A 22,289-nucleotide genomic window follows, 5' to 3' on the forward strand; every position below is an offset into this window, starting at 1 on the left:
TAGAAACAAAGAACTCTCTCCCAGTCCCTGAATACAGTGACATTCATTCTGAGAGAAGCTGGGGCAGCTTTTTGAAAGCCAACTTCTTCAGCTCGACAATAACACACAATGAGTTATTGACTTGTTTATATATGGAGCTCTTTTCAGTAACTAACTCTGACTCCCACAGTCTGGACAAATGATTGATTTCGTGGTTAGAAAAAGAGAAAGCTCTTGCGCTAAACTCTGTAGTGCAAACTACTTCTTCCCCATTTGTTCTGTAACTGAATAGGACCTTATTAAAATGCACTTTCCAAAAAAATACCTGCAGCTGGCCTTTATAACCATGTTTTGTATATATAAATAAGTAATTTGTCCCAGTCTTTTGTATATTAACAAACCGTTGGGAAACTTGTCAATATATATGAAGGCTGATTATCGTGTTGTTTCTGCTAAAACAGTATTATCTATATTAACCTGCATGTAAAATATGGATCAAATATTAATAAGATCAATTAATGTATTGATCTAATGAAAACCTTAGAATTTTGATATTAATAGATTCAGTTTTCTTGTTAGGTCATGTTGATTTATTAGCACATTTTATGTAACACATTTCATATACTTCACATTTGAATATCATTAACTATTCTTCTGAATACAGAGAAAACAACATGCAGAACTACAGTGCAGAGCAATGAGAGTTTGGTTGGACTAAAAGGCTTTTCCCCCTTTGGCTAGTGCCTATCTGGAATATCAATATGAATTAGGTAGACAGAACACACTAGCTGGTTTGAATTACTATACCCTTTCTAAAGATATTAATAATTGAACTCTAGTGTTACTATAAAACTTTCTCCTATAAAATAGATTTTTAAAAATCTTAATATGTTGTTAAAATTTTTACTCAATCTATATGATTTTTATAAGTACATTTAAAAATATATTGGGGGGAGTTAAAAAGAAAATCCATCAGCAGTTAGTGATGCGCTTAAGATGGGATCACTGCTGTTATGGCTGTATTTCTCCAGCAGGAGGTTTTGAGCCTGTTTTCCCCTCTAGGATGCGTGTAACAGAGCTTCCTGAGCCAGTAAACGCTTGAAGCATTCCTTGAAATTAAGAGCACTTTTAATTATGGTCACAAAGGGCTGCATGTTTTAAAAAGAACTATATATTACTGAACTATGACCACTTAGGGCTTTGGAGAGACCACAATGCCTGAAACCTTAGTTCTGAGTAAAATCAATACAGTTTGGAAGGTAACAACCAATGGAAATTGTTTCATTGGACTCTATTACTTCAGGTACACCTTTGTGGATTTTTTTCCCTTAGTTTCTAAATAAACTGTTTGATGTGAATTTATTCCTTTTTATCTTCTGTTTATTTAACCAGACCATTTTCCTGAAGCAATTTTGCTCAGTTTTCTTTGACAGAGCCATTATGTTTCTTGTTTCTTCCATTTTGGATACTGTTCTTGCCCAGTCTCTTGATTGTTCTATTCTGGTTCCCATTAGTATTGAATGAACCCAAATTTAACCTAAGTATGTATGGCTAATGTTTGTTACAAGTTTTAAAAATCTTAGCAAGGCCTTTTGTCGATTTAAAAATCAGCAAAAATAATGAATGAAACTTTCCTGTTTAGCTTGTCAGATTTTCATGTGCACAATGAATACTTGAAGATGCCTTCTTATATTTAAAAGGAACAAGATATACTTGGAACCAAGTGACTTAATTTCCTTCTCTCCTGTATGGTGGGGATTTGATTTTTCAGTTATATACAAATTTTAATCATCTTTCTGTTTCCAATTTTTAATTTTTGAAATCTCTACCTTTCTTAACACATGAAAAATCAACCTCAGAAATATCAAACCCATTGACAAAAAGTTATTTCATATATTTTAGATAAGAACAGTGAATCAAAAGTATACAGTTTTATTTTAATGAAGAAACAGGATATTCTTTCAAAGGTGACAGGAGAGAAGAATCCTACCATTGTTATCATTTCATGGGGTTTGAGGGAAAAATGCTGTCACCACTGCATATTATTAATACCTCAGGCTGAAAATGCCCTTTCTTAATTTAACTTTTTACTTTAAATAATTTTCTCTAAATGATTTCATTAAAATATGTCTTTTGGAATGTTTTATCTATTTCCAGAAAAGGCCCCATGTGTGTATCTTTATATTTTGGTGACCATTTATTTCTTAATATCTCACTGTACTTCCCTTTGGGACTATGCATGTGATGCTTTTCAGTAACATTGGTCTGTTTGTAGATTAGTTAGTGCTTCTTTAGAAGTTGAATATTAGAATGGAGGTGAGTTTTCCCAAATGCAGTGCTTTCAAACGTAAAGAATTCCCACCTTTTAAATAAAAAGTTCCTTGGCAGCAGTTTTAAATGTCCTGGCCCGGAAAACTCATTAGAATCGGCATCACCTGCTGTGGCACCAAAGAGTTTCAGTGCTCTGTTTTTGTTTTGTTTTGCTTCCCTTTAAAAATGACCTGCTTTGCACAAGGTCAGGAGTTTGAGACCAGCCTAAGTAACATGATGACACCCTGTCTCCATCAAAAATACAAAAAAATTAGCTGGTCATGGTGACATGCACCTGTAATCCCAGCTACTCAGGAAGCTGAGGCAGGAGAATCGCTTGAGCCCGGAGGTGAAGGTTGCAGTGAGCCAAGATTGCACCATTGCACTCCAACCTGGGTGATAGAGTGAGACTCCATCTCAAAAAAAAAAAAAAAAAAAAAATCTGCTCTGAAAATTTTTGCATTTGTAAAGAATAGATGAACATCGTAAATATTCTCCACTCCCTCTCTTCTACAACCTCTCTCCCCCAGTCCCTCTCTTCTACTTCTTTAATTTATTTCATAAATAAAATACTTATGATCTGGCCCTTTTCTCTAGAGATGAGAACTCCCTTGTTAAAATGAACAGACACTTGAGACCAATAGGCTGTGCCAGGATTCACACATAGGCTTCCATGTGTGGAAGTTGAGCTTGATATTTAAGTTTTCTTAGTATTATAGTTTTATTTATTTATTTTTTATCATTTAACAACAGTAACAAATATATTCCTTGGAATAGTTTCACATAATGATTTTTTAAAAACTCTTTATCACTGATTCTCAATCTAGGGCAAGTGGGGGGGATTGGCAAACCACTGCTTGCTGTCCAAATTCAGCCTGCCATATGTTGTTATGGTTGTTTTTAAAAATTTTGTTGACGCATAGCCATATTGATATATATGTATATGTTTATTTATAGTCTATTTCATGCTACAATGGCAGAGTGGAGTAATTGCAACAGAGATGTAGATTGTATTCTCCCCCTGCCACCACAAAACCTAAAATATTCATGATCTGGCCCTTTACAGAAACATTTGTCAACTCCTTATCTAGGGTGATCATCAGAATCACCAAAAGATTCCTGGGCGTTTCCTCTCTACCAAAACAGAATCTCTGATATATTGAGCTGTGTTTCATATCATTGGATGAAGTATCTACAGTTTTAAAACTATGATTCTAGCATATATGCACATCTAGATTCAAGAGATCATATTTTTTAACTTCCCATCCTCTATTTTTTGCCAAATATGGGAGTAAGTCTTCAGGTAGGGTATGGATTAAAGATTCACGTTAAAAATTATTTTCCAGGTATGCAATTGAGAAGGCCTACTTAACAACACTAACAAAACAATATGTAAAAATATGTTCATTATTTGGTTTTACTCCAATGCCCTATAAGGTAATATGGTATGGCAAGTCCATTGCTAAAGAATTATTAAATAGTCCAATTCAGAGAGTTCTCTATCAGGCTCTTGTTCTCTTTCTATTAATGTCAGTCTGTTGAGCAATTATTATTTGGGAGTTTAACATCTTTCTTTTGTTGGAAAATAAGAATTTCATAAAAAACATTAAAATGTCATGTTTTGTATGAAAATAGCATTTGTTTCTACAAGGATTATTTACAAAGAAACAGAATGGGCCACATTCACTTTTTTATAACATGTGGGTTAGCAGCAGTAGTAGAAAACCTTTATCTAATTTTGTAAATGGAGCAGGTTCAAGGTAACTGTTCATGTATTTGGATACATGATCCTTTGTCATGAAATATTATGAATGATTTAGCATTATTCTAGACTACTGAACTGACACTTTTGATTTATATCCTTGACTTCTTATCCTGACATAACAGCACTCCCTACTTGTAACATAAGGTTTTAATAGGAATATTTACCTATTTTTTTAAGTTGCCATGTTCATTTTAATAAAATGCTTTAAAAAAGTACTCATCAGTGTCTAATATCTGCAGTTTAGGACTCTCTTGCCCTAAGTCATCTTTAGTAATCCTCAAAACAATAAAAGATTGAAAATAAAAGATTCAGTGTGTTAAATGTTTTAAATATAAAAATGAAAGTTAGAGTTTATCTTCATATATCAGCAAAATTAATATCAAATCACATTCATGATTATGCTTAACTAGTTATTTAAATAAATGTTGCTATTAGGTGTCAATAGATACCTGCTTTCATGCTATTTATTTATTTTTTCTAGTTGAACCTGGCCATGAATGAACAAAAGGAGAAAATTACAGAAAAAGTCATTCTTTCAATGACAGCAAAGGAACACCATAAAGAACAAGAAGAAGTAAGGAAATAACTGTAAACTGTATTTTAAAGCCACAATGAACACTAATTTTAAAATTAAGATAAATTTTACTTTTGGTCTTATAGTAAATCAACTCTTGTTAACTGGAAACAACTTATGATAGAAACAAACTGATCACAACTGGGTATCGTTTTATTGATAAAGACAGCATGAAAAAATACTGTATGCTTAAAAGAATAAATCAAATTATAATTTTCTGAAAAAAGTCTTATGAATATTTTCTTATAAATTTCCTCAATTAGTAAATTGTTACTACAACTTGAAATTGGAAATTATAAAACCTGCCAACATGGGAAAAAACCTTAAAATTTTGTTGAATTTTTGATAAATACCAAATCTTGCTGTTATATCTGGTTTTCTAAGAACAGAGTTATTGTTCTGAATTTTAGAAATGCTAACAAAGTCATATTTTATCCAGGAAAAACTATAGTTTACAAATGTTAAGCCTAAGTGAGCTAATCAGAAGATAATGTAGCCAATATTGTAATGAAGAACAATATTATTATTAAAGCAAACCTTCTTTTCTTCAAAGCTCATGCTGTGAAGTTGACAGCATATTCCATAAATGAAGTAATACAAAATTGGCATTAGAAAATGATTTTCATGTTGTTTCCTGGAATGCAAAAGCATTTAATCTTTCTAAGGAAAGAATGTGAATTTTCTAGTTTCCCTGTACTACTGTCAGTAAAAATCCAAAGTAACTTCAGAAATAAGATAATTTGAATATTTAAAAATAAACTTTTCATATATATCTCTTGTTATTTTGGTAAAGAAATGGATTCAAGCTTCAGGGTTTTAATATTTCTTATCATTATGATTACGTCTTTCTTACTAACCATGTCTTTTGTAATAGATGAAAAAGTAAAATGCACCAAATTTTCCTGTGTAAATTCTAGCTTACATTAGAGACCATTTTAGTATTGGGGACATATTTGTCTGGTATTAAAGACTATATTGTAAAAATTGATTAGCTATCTCAGTAGATTATATTTCATAAGAAAAAATAAAGTTAAACTATTTCTAAAATATAATAAACAGCAATTATATAGATTTAAGTTATAGTTCTGACTCATTCTCCTGAATATTAGCAAGTTACAAGTCTAGGTTGTTAGTTATAAATTTGAAAAATATCATTCTCTATGTGTTTGAAAAATGTTTTACCAGAATTGGAGAATTTACTTACATTTTCACGGTAAGTTAAAAATGAATCTACCATGTATTTTGTAAACTTTGGAAAATGCAAAGTCTCTCTAGATTAATTAGTATAATTAAAATTATATCTATAGCATACCAATTATTATTAGAGATTAAAGAGAAAATAATCTAAAAGAATTACAGATTTTTTCTTCCTTTTAAACACTGTAATTATTTTACCTTTTGATATTTCATGCAAAATTATAATTTCAATGGACTAAAAACTTGAAGTGGCCTTGGAAAATGATCAGTTTACCAAATATGTAATTTTAAATCTTACCTTGTTAGCAACATTGGAAATGGAAATTATCTATTCTGGAAAATCTAATGGAAATTATGTTTATTTGGTGTTTCTTCTTTGTTATCATCATCTTTATGTTTATTTAGCACTATATATTTCAGTGTTCTTCCTATACAATGCCTTATTTAGTCATATATTTGCTTTATCTGCTCTGGCTCAGAAAGTCTTTTGTTTACTTCAAAAATCAAATAACGAGTGGAATACATACTCATTTATGTGTATGTTTATGTGTGTATATACATATGATACTTTCTAAATATATTCTATAGCCTCTGAGGATAGTTTCTATGTGATTATTTGGAAAGTGATTATATTAACCTGAATGTGTAAGTTCTAATTTTTGGTTAGAAAAAAATCTAAGACGCTTAGAAAAGTCCTTGTTACCAGTATCATAGCTCTCTTGCCAGGTGAGTTATGAAGGCATTTAAAATGACACCATTTTCAGTTGTTTCTTACCCCATGAGTGGATGGGGAATTTAGAACATTGAATAGCCTAAAAAACTTTTGATTAGAAAGAGTCTAAAACTTTAAGGCTAAAATATCAAGTCTAATCAACATTCAAAAAAGGGAAATTCTGATGGAAAACAGAAAGGAAAAATTTGGGTGTGAAATTACTTCAATATTTTTCCTATGATTTTTATACAAATACTACATTCCTAGACAATTCTCAAAACCCAAACTAAACATCATAAAATCTGAGCTTTAGTCCCTCTTCTACTGCCTGCAGCTTTATCTTAAAATCTTGTTTTATTTCACATAATTTTTCCACATGAAATTTGAAAGTAACAATAATATATGCATCATAAAACCACTTTTGAGGTGATGACATACGTTAAAGTACATTAAGTTTTTTTTTTTTTTTTTTTTTTTTTTTTTTAGAAATACTATCTCTCTCTGTTACCTATACTGGAATGCAGCAGTGTGATCATCACTACCGCAGCCTTGAAGTCCTGGGTTTAAGTGAGCCTCTTGTTTCAGCCTCCTGAGTAGCTGAGACTTTAGGCATATACCACCAGGCTGAGCTCGTTTTAAATTTTTTTTGTAGAGATAGGGTCTTGCTATGTTGCCCAGGCTGGCCTTGAACTCCTGGCCTCAAGTGATCTCCTCACCTTGGCTTCCCAAAGTGCTGGGATTACAGAGGTGAGTCACTGTGCCCAGCCACATTAAGTATTTTGGAAATTTCTATATGGCTTATTATTGTCAATATAAAAGTGCACCATTCTATGTCTCTACAATGTAAGTAAAGATGAGATTAAATTTGTAAGAATGCTATTAGAAGAAATGGCTATAAGAGAAAATGGAGACCTCAGTGGTTAAGGCTGAGTAATCTGCAGACTGAAATGCAGGCCCACCCCAAGTGAGAGAGGAAAGGAAGGTTGGGTGGAAACATCCTGAACCACTGTGCAATCTAAAGGTTTGGCAAAACTATTGGTGTGTTTTTGAGCCAAACTTGGCCATCAGAGGAGTCCTGTGACTCAGGGATAGACTTGCCTTAGTATCCTCAGACTAACCTGCTGTTGGATTTCAGAGCACAGTCGATGGGACCTATGGTCACTTATGCTCCTGTAGTTAGAGGTCTGTGAGACACAGTCTCATAGCTGTCCCCATAGGTATAGTTGGCATCATCTTTGTTGCCATCAACATAGCCCCATTGCCAGAAGAGTTATGAAGACATTGAAGACTTCTATTTTCAATTGTACCTTCCCCCATGAATGAATGGGGATGTTAGATTGTTGAACAGGCCTAAAAGCAGCACACAAGGGACCTCTGGCTGAAAATAGGTTAGATCTACCTCCAAAATGTTTCCCACCTAAGAAGGGTTCCAGGAAGCTATTAAAAATTTGGTAGTATTTGGGCTGGGCACGGTGACTCATGCCTGTAATCTCAGCACTTTGGGAGGCTGAGGCGGGCAGATCACTTGAGGCCAGGGATTTGAGACCAGCCTGGCCAACATGGCGAAACCCCGTATTTACTAAAAATACAAAAATTAGCTGGCCATGGTGGTGCACGCCTGTATTCCCAGCTACTGGGAAGGCTGAGGCAAGAGAATCGCTTGAACCTGGGAGGCAGATGTTGCAGTGAGCTGAGTTCATGCCACTGTACTCCATTCTGGGCCACAGAGTGAGACTCTGGGTCAAAAACAAACAAAAAGCAAAAAAAAAAAAAAAAAAAAAAAATGAAAACAAAAAAAACAAAAATTTGGTAGCATTTAAAGTGCTGGCAACAAGAGGTGCTACGCACTTCAGATTTCCTGGTTACTTACACCCACTGCAACTTCCAAAGCAAGAAATAGTTCACTTTGCTCTCAGCCTTCCATGTCTTTTCCAATCTTCATTCAACAAATCAGGGTTATGTTTCCTTCTTAGCCTCTAAAACACTGTATTGTTGGTTTTGAAACCAATAAGAGATTTTAGGCTGTTGAAAGTACTCATTTTATTTCCTTGCCTCCTTCCTGGTTCATCTTAAATGTGTTGTTAATTGGAAAGTTTTTGGATCTTAAATTGAAGCGCTGACCTGGCTTTGAGACCATGCCGTGTGTTACATGCCTAGATGACGTTCCTAGCATAGAAGCCTCCACCCTTTGTACTGATTTCAAGTGACAGTTCTGTGCAAAGTGCTCTGGAGTTCTCTTTAATAACATGGGTGGATTCAAGCCCACACAGAATTCAGGCTGACAGCTGAACTCATCACTAGAAGAACCAGGAGCTCCTCAAAGAGTCATTAATAATAGCCAATGTACAGTATTCACAATGTATGGCTCAGAAATACACAGCTTCAACATGTATGCTTTTTAAAACTGATTATAAACAAAATAACACTTTGTTCTGACTATAAATCATCTTGAGAATTTAATTGAATTCAAAGGTTGCATGTGTACATCATACAAACATGACCAAACTGTCATACATGTGATACAAAAACCTATCTGTATGTTTATAGACATGTGAACATTTGTATTCTTTCAGAAGTTTGGTTTGTTTTCTCACTAGAAGATTCAATATTTTTTTGCTACCTTCTGCTCATTTGTCACTCTCCCAAATTCTGTACAAGTGTCACTTCCGTGCTGCATTTCCATGGAGAATGAAGGGTAGAATGTGTAGGCTTTCTGCTGCACAATGAGATGGTGCATTTTTTCAACATATGCATACGTAAGCCTTCTTTTGTGAATGGGACTGATAGGGTCAGATAATGTTTAAAGGGAAAGGCTTTATGTCTCTCAGGCCTCTATGTTTCCACATGGATGCTCCCACACACACATAGATTGAATTATGAACAGACCCATTAATGCTGGGATCACAAAAGGTCAAGTTTTGTCTTCTTTTGCCCCTATTCACATTGCCTTTGTAGAGAAAAAAAAGGATTTGCAAAAAAAAAAAAAAAGATTCATGATGAAGAATTTTAAAGAACATTTTCCCCCTTTTAGCAACATCTGTGATTTGGGGGAAATAATCATATTATGTAAAATAATTCAGAAGTATTATATTACCTATACTGATTTTAGTATATGAGTTTAGTATATGAGTATATATTACATATACTGATTTTAATATATGAGTTATTTCATATGTAGACTTGTCTTTTAGGATGACATGCTATCATAATAATAGAATAAAATGTAACAATTTGAGGATAAAAGACCTTATGAATATGTAAAGTAACATAAAGTTTGAGTAAAACTGAATGGAAACATTATCAAAATGTCAGTGGCAGGATTCTTGATATATGTTCTCCTGTGCTTATGATATATTAATCTTTGCTAGATACCTTGATAGTTTTAAGTTATTTTAAAAAATCGGGTGATAATTGATGTAATTATGTTTTACACATGTTAACCTGTTACCCTGGGGCCAATAAAAATAGTAGAGAAGGTCTTTGAAGCAACCAAAAGTCTATCCCAGATGAAATTTTTAAGACTTTAGCCAATAGCCCTTTAGAGTGCAAATGACATCACCAATTGTATGGTTGGTTGATTTTTGATGCCACATGAAATCCCCTATCAGTGAAAGGCTATGGATTGTGACAGTAAAACCAGTCATGTATAAAAATGCCCTCAAATCAGAGTCTGAGTTTCCTACCCTCCGCGCTTTTTTTTGGTGACTTGCTGTAGTACAAGATGCAGTATATGAAATTATAGAGAACATTATAATTGACTAGTGAAATACAATGTGTGCTACTTAGTAGACTTTCAAGATTATATCTTCCTGAATCATATGATGCTGGAGATGGATTCAGAGAGGACCAATATTTTTTGAAAATGGAGTCCTTCTATTTAGGGCCTTTGGTTTTGGGATTTTAATTTCATCAGAGAACCATATATGCAAGCCACTTGTCCTATATTGGTCTTTAGCATCAAGGATGTTATACACTATTACCCAATTTTTTTTTGAGGATAATACTGCTGGAGGGTAGTATGATGTGGTGGTGAAGATGAGGCTGAAAGCATTGACTAATACTGGATCATCCGTCATTTCCATATTTTAAATGTCACAACTTTCTTATAAGATTAACACTACTATGGAAAGCATAGAAATTCATTCCAAAAAGTAAAGAAAGAAGGATCACAAGAGAATCCTGTCACTGCATTTTATAGCCTATATATAATATCATTTTCTTTTTCTTCCGTCCTCATTTTCTGCAGTCACTTTATCCTTTTAGTTTCTTCCCGCCTCTTCTTTTCTTTTTCTTTTCATTAATTTTGTTTTCCTTATCTCATTTTCTCTTTTGGTTTCTCTTCGGATTCCTCCTGACCTCCCTGTATTGCCTCTGCCTTCCATTCCCATGATACCAAAGTTTTGTCCAAATTCCACTGGTGTGAGGGGGCTTCCTTATGAATAGATAGTAGAAATTTTTATAAACTCTCATTAAATTTACAGTTAAGGGCTGACTCTTAATAACCTACTATATAAATTATATAGGATTGTAGGGATTTAGTAGAACACAATATGTTTATCAGCTTTTGGTAAATTGTGCTGCATAAGTCAATGAGCCCAATATCTGAGTGACTTAAAACAAGTATTCATTTTTTGCTCACCTTACATGTTGGCTACGGGTTGTTTGTGGCTCTCACCAGTATGCTTTCTCAGTCTGGGATACAGCTAGAAGGAGCAGCTTCTATTGGGACAATATTGTTTTCATGGTGGGGTGGGGGTGGGAAGAGAACAATGTCAGAACTGCATAATGGTTCTCAAGGCTTCTGCTAAAAAGTGGCATATATTACTTCTGTTCATATTTCATTGGCTAAAACAAATCACATAGGAATTCTGATGTCACATATATATCACATATAATTCTAATAGAATTATTAGTAAATAATGAACAATAGACAGCTGACTTTGATTAAGTGCCACATAGTAATATCCAGGTACTAAGTGCTGGAAAGTCTGCAGGAGGAAGTGGGATTTCTGATGAGTGGACTTGGAGATAAGAGAGGAATGAGTTATAAAACTATAACCTAGGCATCATGGGACATACACTTTAATTTCAATGCCAATACTAATTATTTGAGTATCCTGGGCAAATTAACTTTTCTGCGACAGAATTTCCTCATTTGTGAGATCAGAGTGTTGGGTTAAACATTATCTAACTTATTATGATACTCTAGAAATGAAAGGGATGTGTGTATGTGTGTGTGTGATGGGGCAACGGGGCAGTGAGAAGAGACATTTGCTTAGAGGAGAGGGGTCTGATGCGAATATAAGCCATAAAGCCAGGTGGGGACCAGATTGTAAGAGGCCTTGGAATCTTGAATACCAAGCTTAAGAACCTGAGGGAGCTTAATAGGTGGTTTAATATACTTTTCAAGGTAGATTAATTTGGTGGAGGTGGCCTAATGGCATAAAGGGGAAGAGATGGGAACAGGGAGACCACTTAGTAGATCCAAACTGGAGAGGGGGATGAGAAGATTGATGGTATGAACCAAAGTATTACTTATAAGAAAGGAAAGAATGGATAGGAAATATACATATTTAGAAGAGGGATCTGCAAAATATAGCCCTGGGGATAAATGTCTAGCCCTGCAGCTTATTTTTTTTTAAATAAAGTTTTATTTGAACACAGCCATGTTCATTCATTTACATATTGTCTGTATCTGCTTTCCAAATGCAACTGTAGGGTTAAATAATTTTGACAGAGACCTTATGGCCTGCAAAGCCAAAAATATTTACTACATGGCTTTTTTTTTTCTTTTATTTGAGATGGAGTCTCGCTCTGTCACCCAGGCTGTAGTGCGGTGGTGCCATCTTGGTGTACTGCAACCTGAGCCCTCTGGGTTCAAGTGATTTTCCTGCCTCAGCCTCCTGAGTAGCTGGGATTACAGGTGCACACCATCATACTCGGCTAATTTTTGTGTTTTTAGTAGAGACACTTTCACCACATTGGTCAGGTTGGTCAGGTCTCGAATTCCTGACCTCATGATCTGCCTGTACGTGCCCTTTTTTAAAGTAAGTTTGCCAACCTTTTATTTAGAAGAAAGGATTATTTAAAGGGAGTAGACAATTTGTTGCATAGGGACAAATAAGAGAGATATGGGAAACAACAGCAAAATAGGAATCATTTTAACTTGTTTCTATGCATGTAATGCTTGCAAAGGTCTTGGTAAAAGTGAAGTGTAATTAAAATTTATATGTATGGAGATACATAAAAACTTGAACTAAATAGGTAGAGTAGGTAATACATATTCAAGTTATATCAGTAATAGTACAAACTGGCTTTCACTGATTTCCCTGAAAGCTCTGTAGAAGGGATAGAAATAATGGATTTAAAATCAGAATTAGAATATAGGCTGGGGCAAACACCATATTTTTAGCTGCTAGAGAAGTAGATGAGCTGTAAGTACATCAAAGACTCTTGGAGAAGGATTTCCCATTTTATCTGTGAACACTGAAATGAGCTATAGGATCTATACAGCAAATAGTTTGGAAGTTTTGTCTTCCTCATGTGAAATAATGGTAGGGATAGGAAAGATAGACCAAGAAACAAAAAGTTAAGATTTGATATGGTGAAAACACCTAGATTTTTAAAAAGAAACACTATAAAAATATACCGATGCATTGGGCACTTACTGTAGGTTAGACACTGTGCTCTTCATTTTTTATCTCATTTAATTATCAATATGTAAAGCCAGTGTTATTCTTCATTTGTGGACAAGGATTTTATTACCTGTGCAAAGTCTTCCAATCAGTAAGTGATGGAGCCAGGATTTTAACCCAAGTTTTCAACACCAATGCTCTATTCAAACTCATTCATAATTCTAAATGGGTCTAATTTGGTTACTTTTAAGAATCACAGATGAGGTAGATTTCTGTTCTTTATCTCTTTTGGTCACTACCATAATATCAACCAGTTTTTATGTAAGAATCCAGCCTAGTAGAGAGAATATGTTTACATAAATAGTGAAGAGTCAAACAATGATTATGATTCTTAATTTGTAAACTATATGGGTTAAAATGTTAACTACTGCTATTAATAATCCACCAGTAAAGTTCATATGTATGTCTTAAATATACCATATAGAAATCTAGAAACTTAAAATCAAGGTTACAGAATCCTTAGTCTTTGGTGTTTCTGGAAAAACTGTATGCTTTATTTTGACATTAATATATATTTAAAATATTTTCCAGAACAGAGCATTATCTTTGAAGTTATAGACATTTTGGAAAACTCTATCTATGAAATTAGGAAAAGAGTATTGGAATATTTAGGAGGAAGACAATAGATTAATTTTAAAGGTCAACAAAATGATAATGAATTATATATATATATATATATAATTTAAATGAAATACAAAATAAAATAAAATATTCTAAAAAGGAAGGTACATATAGTGACATGTGAAATGAAGTATTTGGTGGTAGGTTACATATATTGGATTATTTAAAGTCTTAGGAGGGTTTTAATTTGTTAAACAGTTTAAAAGTTATTTGCAAACTTGTCAAGTGTATATGTTTCTTTTCATATCCAGAGATATTTTTTCATTTAGCAATTGTAAAGGGCTACCTATCTCATATTACTAAAGTGAAAATGTTACACATTTTTTCATAAAAAAATTTGCAGATGTAGGAATCTATATTTCTTCCATTGTTTTTACTTGAGGATAGATCCATACTTAAATTCTTGTATTGAAGTCATTTTCCCCCCATCAAGCTATGTACTCAAAAATCTAATAGGTGTGACATCAACAATTACTTCTTGCTAACAACTCTTGTAATTTAACCCCTTCAGGTGAGCAGGCTGATTGATGAATTGCAGACAGCTATCAAAAGCAACAGAGGTCATCTCTCTAAACTTGGCCCCCAGTTACAGGCTGAGCAGGAGCAATTCTCCTCTTATGTCTACCAACACATTAAAAGCCTTCCAGCAAACACGCTTGTCCCAGGAGGCCTGCAGCTCAAGGTGGGTGTCATTCTGTGCCTCTCATTGGATTCAGCCAGAGCAGAAGCATTCTGCTCCATTTGAAGACCCTTATAACAATGCCACACAGCTTGAATTTCTTTTAATGTTGGCTTCCTCAAATTGGTAGTACTACAAGTCATAACATTATTATTCAGGAAATAGATTTTAAAAGAAAATACCTAGATACCTTTGAAATGTATATTTATAAGCTGTAATTAGTTTTTAAATCAGAAAAATAATTTTAATGAAGCAATTTAATCATGTGAACATTTGCATACTTTTCCAAGAAACAAATTTTTCACAGTGGTCATGGTATATTTCAGTTTCTAAAACCAACATTTGGAGAAATGGGCAAGCTTTAATAGTTGACAGACAGTGGCAATAGAAATTGAAGGTGAAAGGCCAGGTGACTGATTGATGTTCAAACTACATTTCCAAGGAAAAGGATCTGTATTGGATAAGTGTGACACATGTCTGAGTTCACTTGGTAAAATCAATACTTAAGAATATACTGGGAAAAAAGGTGAATTGGTTATTTGTCAGGACAAGATCGCTAAATGTTCTCCACTACTTTGCTATTGCATCTTTGAGAGAGATAAAGAATAACTCATACTTGGCTAAAGTGGTTTTAGTACGAAAAGCCTAGGGATTTTAAATACTTTTGTTTTTCATAGCAGACTATTCATGTTAAGTCTGTCAAGTTAACATTGTCCTATAATTTCATATCCTGCATTTCAAGAGATTGTAGTTAGTAAAATTTGAATTATTCAAAGTATGGCCTTTTTCTATTTAAGAAATCACTGTTACTGCAACTCGTCATTTCCTTTTGATTATTTTTATGGGTATGTGGTAATATTTGAAGTAAATTATATTTTGATCAACCCTCACCTCTGTGATTCCTCTTTCTTAATATAGTTTTATTCTGCAAGTAAGATTATATTTTCTATCTATAATGTTTCTTTTGATGACATTCCCATGTGTGTATTTTGAGTGAGAACATTACAGTGTAAAAACAGACTTTTTGGGAAATGTAATTCCATGTTAAACATAATAATTTATTTCTCATAGCCTGCTAGTCAGCTAAAGGATTAGAAAGTAATGTTCAAGACATCAAGGTCAAGGATTTCTATAATGCAGTAGCATTGTTCTTTTCCAGGTTTTTGACTTGATTACAAATCTGTTCAGCAATTTTGCAAAGTACTTGCTATTGATTAGGAGAGAAACCAGGTGAGGGAGAGCAGTTGTTTTCTAGAAGGATGCAGCTGCTAAGAAAAAAATAAAAAGGGAAAGGGGAGTATAGTTGCCTTAATGGCATTCATCCCCCTCATTTGAATCAGCAACTATTCATATGAACTGTAGTGTAACCTGGAAAAAAAGTATTGTTTTTTTCTCACAAGTTCACTGCTTATTTCTGAAGAATTTCTATTGCTTATACATATTAGCACATGGGTTGGAGAGCAAATATTTAACCTTAGGATTGGAATTGTTACTGTCATGTATACTCCCTTTTTTCATTTTATTTTTATCTTTAATTATTATTATTTTTTAAGTTCTGGGCTACATGTGCAGAATGTGCAGGTTTGCTACATAAGTAAACATGCGCCATGGTGGTTTGCTGCACTTATCGACCCATCACTTAGGTATGAAGACCAACATGCATTAGCTCTTTTCCCTAATGCTCTACCCCCATCCACCCTTCCCTGATGGGCCCCATTGTGTGTTGTTCCCCTTCCTATGTCCATGTGTTCTCATTGTTCAGCTCTCACTTATAACTGAGAATATGCAGTGTTTGGTTCTCTGTTCCTCAGTTTGCTGAGGATAATGGCATCCAGCTTCATCCATATGCCTTCAATGGACATGATCTCTTTCCTTTTAATGGCTGCCTAGTATTCCATGGTATATATGTACCACATTTTCCTTATCCAGTCTATCACTGGTGTGCATTTGGGTTGATTCCATGTCTTTGCTATTGTAAATAGCGTTGCAATAAACATACACATACTTGTATCTTTATAACAGAATTATTTATATTCCTTCAGGTATATACCCAGAATGGGATGCTGGATCAAATGGTATTTCCAGTTCTAAATCCTTGAGTAATCACCACACTGTCTTCCACAATGGTTGAACTAATTTACATTCCCACCAACAGTGTAAAAGTGTTCCTATTTCTTTGCAACCTTGCCAGCATCTGTTTTTTTCTTTATTTTAATAATTGCCATTCTGACTGGTGTGTCACTGTGGTTTTGATTTGCCTTTCTCTAATGATCAGTGATGTTGAGCTTTTTTCATATGTCAGATGGATTGCAAAACTTTTCTCCCATTCTGTAGGTTGTCTGGTGTGCTGATGATTGTTTCTTTTTCTGTGCAGAAGCTCTTTAGTTTAATTGGATCTCATTTGTCAATTTTTGCTTTTGTTGCAACTGCTTTTGGTGACTTCATCATAAAATCTGTGCCCATGCCAGTATCCTGCTTGGTATTGCCTAGATTTTTTCTAGGGTTTTTATAGTTTTGAGTTTTATATTTAAGTCTTTAATTCATCTGAATTAATTTTTGTATAAGGTGTAAGGAAGGGATCCAGTTTTATTTCCTTATATGGTTAGCCAGTTCTCACAGTGTAGCAGCACAAGCTGCAGATGAAACCTCCTGGACACCAGATTTAAAGAAGGAAGTGGCTTTATTTGGCTGGGTGCATTGGCAGACTTGCATCTCAAGAACCGAGCTCATGGACCAAGAAAATCCTAGCCCTTTTAAAGGCTTACAGTTCCAGAAAGTATAAGTGAGAGGGTCGTGATCAATGAGTAGGTGTGGGGTACATGACCAGGTGGGGGTTTGAGCAAAATCGATAGAGAACAATAGAGAGCATTTCTCCATAGTATGCCTGGGATATATAGCTAGGAGTGCAATTAAGGGTGGTACCTAGTCTGCCAGCCTTTACTTTAAGAGTACAACTCTTAAATGGCCTTTATGTTTAGTTAACTACTACTTGTGTTATGCTTATTATTTAAACTATGCTCTGTTCTATTTTATTTCATTTTTGTTTTTCTTCCACAGCAGCACCATTTATTGAATAGGGAATCTTTTCCCCATTGCTTGATCAAGTTTGTCAAAGATCAGATAGTTGTAGGTTTATGGCCATATTTCTGGGTTCTCTATTCTGTTCCGGTGATCTCCATGTCTGTTCTTGTACCAGTACTATGCTGTTTTGGTTACTGTAGCCTTGTAGTATAGTTTGAAGTTGGGTAGTGTGATGCGTGCAGCTTTCTTCTTTTTGCTTAGGATTGTCTTGACCATACAATTTTTTTTGGTTGCATATGAATTTTAAAATAGTTTGTCTAATTCTGTGAAGAATGTCAATGGTAATTTAATAGGAATAGAATTGAATGTATAAATTGCTTTGTGGAATATGGCTGATTCAACATATGTAAATCATTAAACATAATTCATCACATAAACAGAACTAAAGACAGAAACCACATGATTATCTCAAAAGACGCAGAAAATACCTTCGATAAAGTTCAACATACTTTCATGTTAAGAACTCTTAATAAACTATGTATTGAAGGGACATACCTCAAAATAATAAGAGCCAGTTATGACAAACCCATAGCCAATATCATACTGAATGAGCAAAAGCTGGAAGCATTTGCCTTGAAAACTGGTGCAAGACAAGGATGCCTTCTCTCACTACTCTTATTTACTCCTTTTTAATGTGCTTTAAAATACTTTCCATACTGGCAAACAAAGGAGAAAATTTACCTATGCAAAGAAGCCATGTTGTTGTGTTTGTTTAGATTCACTATGCTGTCTAGCAAAGTAGCCACTAGTCACATATGGCTATTTACATTTAAATTTTAATTAATTAAAATAAATTATTTTTCTAGTGGTTTGCCAGGGACTTCCCTTATTTTAGTACTAAAAAGCCTGCATCCAGCAAACCAAGATGGTTGGTCACCCTGGTCTTTTCTCCAGAATTCTTTCTTCCACATCCCAGGCATTCTTTTTATGATTTTTCCCCCCATAAATTACTCAGCTCCATTTGCTTCTGCTTCCTCTCTCCTCAGGTTTTTACTTTGTAACATCTGGTTTCTCTTAGAAATTAAGTTTCTCTTCCACATCTCAAGAAACCTGGATATCAGCCCCATCCTTAGGCTTAGAAAAATGATTTTCAATACTGGCTGCATGTTAGAATCTTCCGGAGTATTTGTTTGATTGTTTGTTTGTTTGTTTCTAAAGGTACCAGTGTTCCCACCCACAGATATTTTGACTTAATTGGTTTCCTGTGCTAAGACCAACTTCTACCAGCTTGCAGGCTCTAATTGTTAAGTTGTCAGGAATTTTGTAAGCCAGCAATTGTTTTATATAGCCATTATTTATAAATTATATAAACTTACAATGAAACAGGTCATACACTTCACTTCCTCATTTTTAAATTAGATTTTACTGTGACCTATTCTCTTGAAGTTATTTATGCCTATTGTGTTAGTTTAGTATAAACACTATATAATGGTGTGTGCTACCATGCATTTCTTCCTAAGTTTATTTTCAGTGATGGCTTATTGTGTCTGAAAATTGGCCATAGTCAAGAGTATTCATACAATAGAAATTGGCAAATACTGTACATGAGGGCTTGATTTAATGTCTTATTGATTGTCTACATGAGGGAGTTGAAATCCCACATACTATGGGCCAAATCTGCCTGTTTATTTTTTTTGTAAATAAATTTTTACTGGAATATAGCCCTACCTATTTGTTTTGTATTGTGTGTGGCTGCTTTCATATTACCATGGCAGAGTGGAGACCATACGACTTGAAAAGCCTAAAGTATTTACTGTTTGGCCCTTTAAAGAAAAGTTTGTTGATCTGTGGTCTAGATTTAATTATGTGACAGAAAATATTCACAATGCACATGAAATTCAAAAGCGCAAAATTTGTGTTACATTGTGAGTAGCACAAAAATTGAAATATTCTTTCATTATCTAATTCTGAAAAAAACTTGCTGATGTCATTAACAAGAGCAGTCCTACATATGTCTTCTTTGTTTCATTTTTGTCTTATTAACATGGATGAAAATATTAATCAACATTCAGGTCAGAACCACAGTCATTTCTCAGTTGGAATCATAGGATGGATGTGGATACAAGACTTGGCAAAAATCAGTAAAACCATTCTGTGAGAATGAGTTGGCTATGTGGAATTTACAATAAGGAGTATTAAATATTTTACTATGATTTGCAAATTATGTGCCATATTGTCCTCATATCAGCAGAATTTATAATAATCACCCCCTTCCTTAAGCAGATTGCTAAACATTTACCAGCACATCTTCAGATGTGGTACAAGCATCGACATTTTTTCAAAAGCTCTCAGATGATTTTATTGTATAGACTGGACTGACAAGCATAGCAAGGTTATCAAGGCAGCTTTTTAATCACAACCAATAGCACTCCACAAAGAAATTCTCATTCCAAGTTGCTAATTAGCTAAAACTCTTCTCTATACTTTTAAATCAGTAAAATAGAATAGGCTAGCAGTAAAATCATTTATACCAAAATTATGGAAAGGGAGAATTTCTCCTTTGAACCATAGCTACAAAATGATTAGCTCTATGTCTTATTTAGTAATTTTCCTTTTTAAGATGTATTTTTAAAAGGACAACTAGAGAGTAAAGAAACAAAGACTTGTGGCCAGAATGACCAGACTTGAATAGATATAACAAACGAAGTCAGTGGAGTTTCCTGTGCTTAGTCCTATAGGTAGTTTAAATTCTTTCTGATGATTAGGTAACTGCCTATATCTCACTGTGTAGGTTGGTATATGGGGTCTGATTTAAAATGATTGCTACTTTCAAACATTTGAGACAATAGCATCTGAAGATAAAGCAGGCAGGAAATATATCCAAGTTAAAGATAATGCAAAGGAATGTATTTGTGAGGTATGGGAATACCTATGTCTGTGCTTGAATTTTAATTTCCTTAAATCTAATAATAATAATAATGTTTTTTTTATTAGAAAATTGCACAAGTCAGTAATATGTTTTTTTTTTTAAAGGAAAGTTTTCTGGCTTATGACTAATTTTTTCACATCAGAAAATTGCTAAATAAAAGAAGTCATGATTACTGGTCTGCTCTCCCAATTATTCACCACTCTTTAGTTGTAGCCACTATGAATTGCAGTAATATCTCCCAGGCATATGAAGAGGTCACTGGCATTTTCATAGATCCAGCTCAGAGTCCTATGAATATCACTATTTCTGTATCAGAGCCACGTGTTTTCCTTCTGTCAGAATGGGATGGGCTTAGGGTAAGTGAAATTTTCAATTTCTCTCTCCCCTCTCATCACTTCTTCCTTTTCCATCAGCTCTAATGATATCATGTTTTCATGAAAACTGTCTTATGCCTGCAACATAAACTGTCTTAAGCTATCTCAAATGAAAATAAGATTTGTTGAAAACATATAAAGAAATCTTAGACAAATGAATGTCAGGAAATATAGCAGAGTCTCATATGAAAGTCACTACTTTTCCATGTCTCTTTTTCTTGACGCCCCATGATCTCTCGTCTCTGTATCTCTGAGAGTTTTTCATTTCTTGAGTCAAGATTGCTTTTTTTTAAACTTCTTCGTATATATGTGAAGGAAAATTGGGACTCCTATCCGTAACCATTAGGTTTAAATGATCATCATTATCTGACTAGAATTGTTTTGTCTCTTGGTTCAAATCATTTAAGTGGAGAATTTGTTTGGGTCAATCCAGTCTTAACTAGGTACTTAGCGCAAATTCAACTACCCATGGCCAGAGGGTAGGGAAATGTCAGGGACAGGTGCTACATAGGACTACCCTTTCTAGTAGTTAGGCTAGAAAAGAAAGTTTGTCAAAAGGAAGTCAAAGCCAAATTGACTGACATATTTCTCACATAAAATTAGATGCAATATTATAAATAAATTGTTATGTATTATTTGTGGTAATATATTCCTTCCCAGCACCCCCACCGCCATTGTTGGATGTAGATATTTGGACTGATAGAAAAACAACTGAAATCTGTAGTTTTAACAACTAGCTCAATGTCTGAAATAGCCAGATAGTATAGACAAAACTGAGTTAGCAAAGTATACCCTAAATATTCAGAGTTACAAATATCTTGGAATTGGTGATGGTGATCGTGGGAATTTTGTATTTCCTCTCAGGTGGGGATAATTTGCTAATTCCCACTGAAGACACATGGAGCAAAGGCCACAGTGTACTATCTTGCATTAATTCCAGAATCAACTCATATCAGTTACCTAAACTCTAAATTCCCATAGGTGCATACGGAATGTCCTACCTTCCTTTGGACACCATCTCTAACTCAGTTATCTCTGACTCACTGTGGGCAAGGGCCACATCTTTTCCTATTATGAACAATTTTGTCTCATCTTGTGGCGTGTACTATCATAGAGTGCTAAGTGACTTATCAATAAACAAATATATTTTCCATTTATAACTGAACTTACTATAACTTATATAGCTCTAGTAAAGCATTTTTCCTCTTTTCTGTTCATTTAAATCTTAGAAAGTATTTGATTAAAAATGGGGATGATTATCTTCCTAAACTTCTTCATGATTTTTATCACTCTGTTACATATATGTGTAAGTTCAGAGCTCAACTTCAAGAATCAAAATAATGTATTGTAGCCAATATCATCTTCTAGAGCAGTGGTTCTCAACCAAGGGCTGGAGGCAGGGTGCAATTTAAAATCCCCTGGGCTGCTTTTTC

The 22,289-nt window shown here is 34.2% G+C and overlaps 1 protein-coding gene across 1 annotated transcript; it reads left to right on the plus strand.

Moving 5' to 3' along the window:
* The first annotated feature begins 4,378 nt into the window (after positions 1 to 4,378).
* Positions 4,379 to 14,684, plus strand: LOC116555173 (doublecortin domain-containing protein 1-like). The gene is made up of 2 exons (XM_032283667.1): positions 4,379 to 4,628; positions 14,365 to 14,684. Exons 1-2 carry the CDS (start codon positions 4,548 to 4,550, stop codon positions 14,596 to 14,598), a joined length of 315 nt encoding a protein of 104 aa, XP_032139558.1. The 5' UTR covers positions 4,379 to 4,547; the 3' UTR covers positions 14,599 to 14,684.
* Positions 14,685 to 22,289: the final 7,605 nt, after the last annotated feature.

Source organism: Sapajus apella, unplaced genomic scaffold (genome assembly GCF_009761245.1).
Source record: "Sapajus apella isolate SASKATOON/1434 unplaced genomic scaffold, GSC_monkey_1.0 scaffold14, whole genome shotgun sequence".
Taxonomy (NCBI): domain Eukaryota; kingdom Metazoa; phylum Chordata; class Mammalia; order Primates; family Cebidae; genus Sapajus; species Sapajus apella.